The 4,562-nt window shown below is 42.1% G+C and overlaps 1 protein-coding gene across 1 annotated transcript; it reads right to left on the reverse strand.

Moving 5' to 3' along the window:
• Positions 1 to 1,319: 1,319 nt before the first annotated feature.
• On the reverse strand, positions 1,320 to 4,288 carry LOC119328814 (60S ribosomal protein L18a-like protein). Its single transcript, XM_037601805.1, has 5 exons — positions 4,104 to 4,288; positions 2,623 to 2,756; positions 2,299 to 2,431; positions 2,117 to 2,234; positions 1,320 to 1,810 (listed from the first exon to the last, which is right to left on the reverse strand). The coding sequence occupies exons 2-5, from the start codon at positions 2,630 to 2,632 to the stop codon at positions 1,718 to 1,720; spliced, it is 354 nt and encodes a 117-aa protein (XP_037457702.1). The 5' UTR covers positions 2,633 to 2,756; positions 4,104 to 4,288; the 3' UTR covers positions 1,320 to 1,717.
• Between the last annotated feature and the right edge of the window lie 274 nt (positions 4,289 to 4,562).

Consider the following 4,562-nt stretch of genomic DNA (forward strand, 5'->3'; position numbering starts at 1 on the left):
TTGGGTTGTAGGACTGAAAAACAATCTAATCTAATAATACTGTAAATCTCTCACCGATGAACCTGAAAACTGATACCACTTGATGTGAACTGGGGCCCGATCTTTCGATGAGAGGGAGATAACTACGATTTTGGGTGGGACTTGATCCTCACGATCCGGCTACCAACCGTACAGGGAGAACCGTACACGACTGATATCCACGGCAATCGCTGAACCAACTCCACGGCGTTATCGACCGAGCCAACGGCGCGATCGACCTATCCACGAAGGATTTTTCCTGCAAGCAAATCGAAGAACATGCAAGAAAATAATAGCTAAGCAATCTGAAATTGCGGATATGCTAGATGAATTGATCTCACAAATTGGGATTTCGATAGATGTCTTGACGGTCGCACTAACTGCTACGAGCGAAGACAAATAAAAGTAGCAATAGCTAAACTTCTCTAAACAAAACCCGGGTCTAAACCCTAATAGATGACGTCTATTTATTAAGAGTCGGCGCCGAACGAGTACGTCGACGTGTTCCATCCGGACTGCTGGTCGAAGGAAATTGTCTACAGGTCGGTTGGCAGGCCAAGCCGCAGGCCTTCTTGAGAATTGGCGCGTGAGGAGACTAGGGGCAGCCCAAAGTGCCATGGCCCACGTGGCTTATACTGATCAGTGGATTCGGTCCTCTTGCACTCCACGTGACATCGTTGATGGATGGTATGGAGTGGATGCTTCGGTGGCCATGCATGCATGCAAGGAGGATGGAGCGCATGCATGCATCAAGAATTGCTTCATTTGGTTTTAAAACACAATAGTTCCCTGGCTTCTTTCATTCTTTTCTTTCTGAATACAAGTAAATCATAACATGAGTGTAATATAATATTTCTGTAAGTTAAATAATATGTCCAAAGGAACGAAAGTACCTGGTTAATAATTTGTGATGTAATATTTGTAGACGTTTTTATGATAGCTATGTCCACATCATGTAATAGGATAGGTGATTAGTTTTCCTATCTTTCTTATGCTAGCCGGTTTTGGCCTCTTGGCTTTTTGTTTTTGGCGCTGTGGCTCTTTGTGAGCTTGCCGTTACTTTGTTTCAGATTGTAAGACTTTGTTGAACCTACTTGCTTTTCTATAAAGGTGGTTGTATGCATCATTCTAATGCAGAGGCCGGGGAGTCCCCCCTTTTTGAAAAAAGAACTAGAAAAACTGTAGTATTGTCAAAATACTTTGCTATCAAACAGGGCTAATTGATGATGAAGGCTACACATACAGTATGCATGCATTACATGTATATAGTTTGATTTTTATATATCACGGACAGCAATACATAAAAACACTATTTCAGTAATCAGCAATACTATATACATAGTTCACACAGACAGCATGATATAAGTAAAACATAATTATTTCAGTGGTAGCTGATATATTACTCAGCTCGCGCATGTAATCTTCTGATTGTGCCTGAAAGAATAAACTCCAATTGGTTGCCAGTACAAAAAATGTTATGCAACAGGTTCATCTGCCAGCACAAAATTGTACAGTAATCTACACTCGAGCAAATGACGGACATGCTGACATGCTACCACGCGAAGGGCAATCCTTCGATTTCTCCCGTGGATTTAAGCAATTGATTAACAAAGGAACCTAAAGAGTATTTCTGTCAAGTACTTCATTCCTCAAGGACATGCATCGAATATCTTGCAGCTAGCTACTGTACATTCTTCAGTCAGCTACCACAGCTATTCAAGAACCGTTTGTGTGTACACATTACCAGTAAAACAGAAAGGGTAATGATAGTCGCTGCTGTAAACATGATTGCCTGCACACACCAAAGCAGAGGAAACATAAGAATGAAAACTCATTTGCTAACAGTGTACAAGAAAAAGAATGAAAAAACTGGAGAAGCACATTGATGAGTTTGTATATTAGATTTAAAATGCCCGTACATCACAAGGAAGTAAAGAAGGCCATGCAGGCAATTCAACCATGAATTATGATAATGTGCACCGATGAATGATTGACTAACTTAATAAACATGCAAAAAGAATTATTGCTTCTGTATGCCATATACTAAATCTAACAGGACATGATATGCTCCGCATGTGTATGACGAATAAAAACTAACCAGAAGAGCAGAAGCGGCAAGCCCAGGCCGTTCTCGAGGATCACGGTTGTAGTACTTGCAGCAATAAAGAAGAGCTGCTATGTACCAAATTAACGGGCACAGGAAACCTAAAAGAAAACTGCAAAAAATTTAATACAGTAAACAATAACCAAATGAAAGAATGAAGGAGTAGACTGCCTCACCAACACCATCCAATTCCACAACCAAAGAAGGGAAGGCGTCTTTTGAACATTGCCAATCTTGGATTTTCTTCATCGCCAAGTAGTGTGTACTTGCCGAGGCACACCTGGCAACTGCAATATTCATTTGAGTTTCCTATGGAACACAAAACAGTGAATTTAGTTAAACTAAGATAAATACTTCTCCAAGTGACATGTACTTATAAACACTCTTCATTATATTTGTCTTTTACAGATCAGCGAGCATGCTTTTAATAAGATAAGTGTTTTGCAACCAATATCTGACAGGCATCTCACACAAAGTAAGTGCATAAGCAGATTCAGTACCTCCCCTCATAATACTACAGTTGTTTGGTCAAGGAACCAGCAGGAAGAAACATGGAGCTTTTCAGCATTTCAGGACTCCTTGCTGTAATGGCTAATGTAAACTATGATCTAAGAGCTATCATCACATCAAGCAGCTGCATAAACGAAATGTGAGTAATTAGCATAAACATTAAGCAGCTGCACAGAAACATGAGAAAATGGCAGGAAAATCATGTGGCATCTAATCTAGTTATGTAGAATAAAGTGTATTCGAAACAAACAGCAGTTTTAGATAGTGCACTACAGAGATGATGATTCTGTACAAATTTTGCAATTCAGAAATATATCGAATGCAATTGAACTAGCTATTCATTACATAAATGCGATGAGCAATTCTCACAACGAACGGGAAGTACACAGCTCACCGACGCAACAATTCTTTTCAGACCATTTTCATCAAGAAAATATAGCAGGGTAGAACTGTATCCAAATGACATAGGCTTGTGCGGTTCACAGCCTTGGAGTGATCAAGTTTGTCAAACATTTTTGCCTAACTTGTCTCAGAGAAAAACAAGACACGTCACAAGTGAGTTTCTGAGATTGCCTAAGCTAATCTTGACAACTCAACAAACCTTTGGGCATGCCTAAACTGTGGCAATGAACCAATTTTACTGACTTGATCAAACTTGCGTAAGAGAATTGTGACAAACTCAAAGTTTGCACCTCATGGACACCCGCTTTGACTTTTCCTGTAGACGATGATAGTTTTAGTGCTACTATTGGAAGCACTTTCATCTGAAGTGGGTTCAACTGAAAGAAGCAGGGGAGGATTTAGATGGTGTACTGGCACACTCATAAATTGTCAAGGCCAATGTGGTTTTACGAAGAACTTGATGGAAACAAGCTCACACCTCAAAACCCAACGGGAAAGATTGTGGACGAGGCGGAGGCAACAGGAACGCGGTGCCATGGCAAATTTTAAACTTCATGGACATCCACTTTGACTTGTCCCTGATAAGCCGGCAGAGTAATTTTTACCCTTAGGCCTGTACGTGACAGCTAAAGTGCTAACATTAGAAACACTTTCATCTGAACTGGATTCAACTAGAGAAAAATGCAGTGTCAGGAAGGTCTTGTGTCCTGCACTGCGCATTACACCAAAATAGGGGTTGAACTGTTGGGGCAGGCCAAGGAAAGCTCTCTGAACACAAAGATCCGGAAATCCAACACACAGCTTGAGTCTGTAATACCATCGAACGGGTTGTGTTCCTCCCACAGCCACAGGGTCAACGCCCTGCTTGAAATCACAGACGAGCGATGTCAAGATCCGGTCCTAGTACATTCCAGAAACTCCACGAGCTATCGCATTTTTATCCAACATATAGTACGTATAATCAGGGCACCAAAGCAAGAAACCAAGAACTGAGCTGAGATCTGCAGAAGCGATACGCACACCGCGGCAAGGGTGGCGTCAAACGGCCAAACGGAAGCTGCAAACTTACATAACCGAATCGAATCTCCTGCAAGGAAAGTCCATGTAATTCTGCGGCGGATGTGCCTTTCAGCAGGTGGTCCTTTGCTGAGATGCGAAAAATTGGAAGGAGGAGGGAGGGCGGAGAAGGCGTGGGCGTGAGCGGCTTCTGCCTTTTGGTATCCCCCCCGTTTGGGTGATTGCTTGCCCTTTCCAAGTGGCTCTCCCCCTCCTTTTCTTGATATTCCCGAGTGGATTTTGGCTGCTATTGCAGATGTGACACGTTGGATACTTGCTGGTATAGGCTCCGGAGGGCCAAAGGAGTGGTGTTCGCTACCTACCCCTCCCTCGGTCTACTTGGTCTAAGAGCAACTACGCTTGGACCTGGCAAATCCGACCTCTCAAATGTCTGTGGACAGTGACCGATTACGCCTTAAAAAATGCAATCGATATCTGGATACCTCGAATTAAAAATCTGAAATCCATATTA

Source organism: Triticum dicoccoides, chromosome 1B, assembly GCF_002162155.2.
Source record: "Triticum dicoccoides isolate Atlit2015 ecotype Zavitan chromosome 1B, WEW_v2.0, whole genome shotgun sequence".
NCBI lineage: Eukaryota > Viridiplantae > Streptophyta > Magnoliopsida > Poales > Poaceae > Triticum > Triticum dicoccoides.

Coding starts and splice junctions, on each gene's coding strand:
- LOC119328814 (XM_037601805.1), bottom strand. Junction 2,235..2,298: donor TGTGGAATTGGATGGTGTTG/GTGAGGCAGTCT, acceptor AATTTTTTGCAG/TTTTCTTTTAGGTTTCCTGT. Junction 1,811..2,116: donor TTGCCGCTTCTGCTCTTCTG/GTTAGTTTTTAT, acceptor TGGTGTGTGCAG/GCAATCATGTTTACAGCAGC.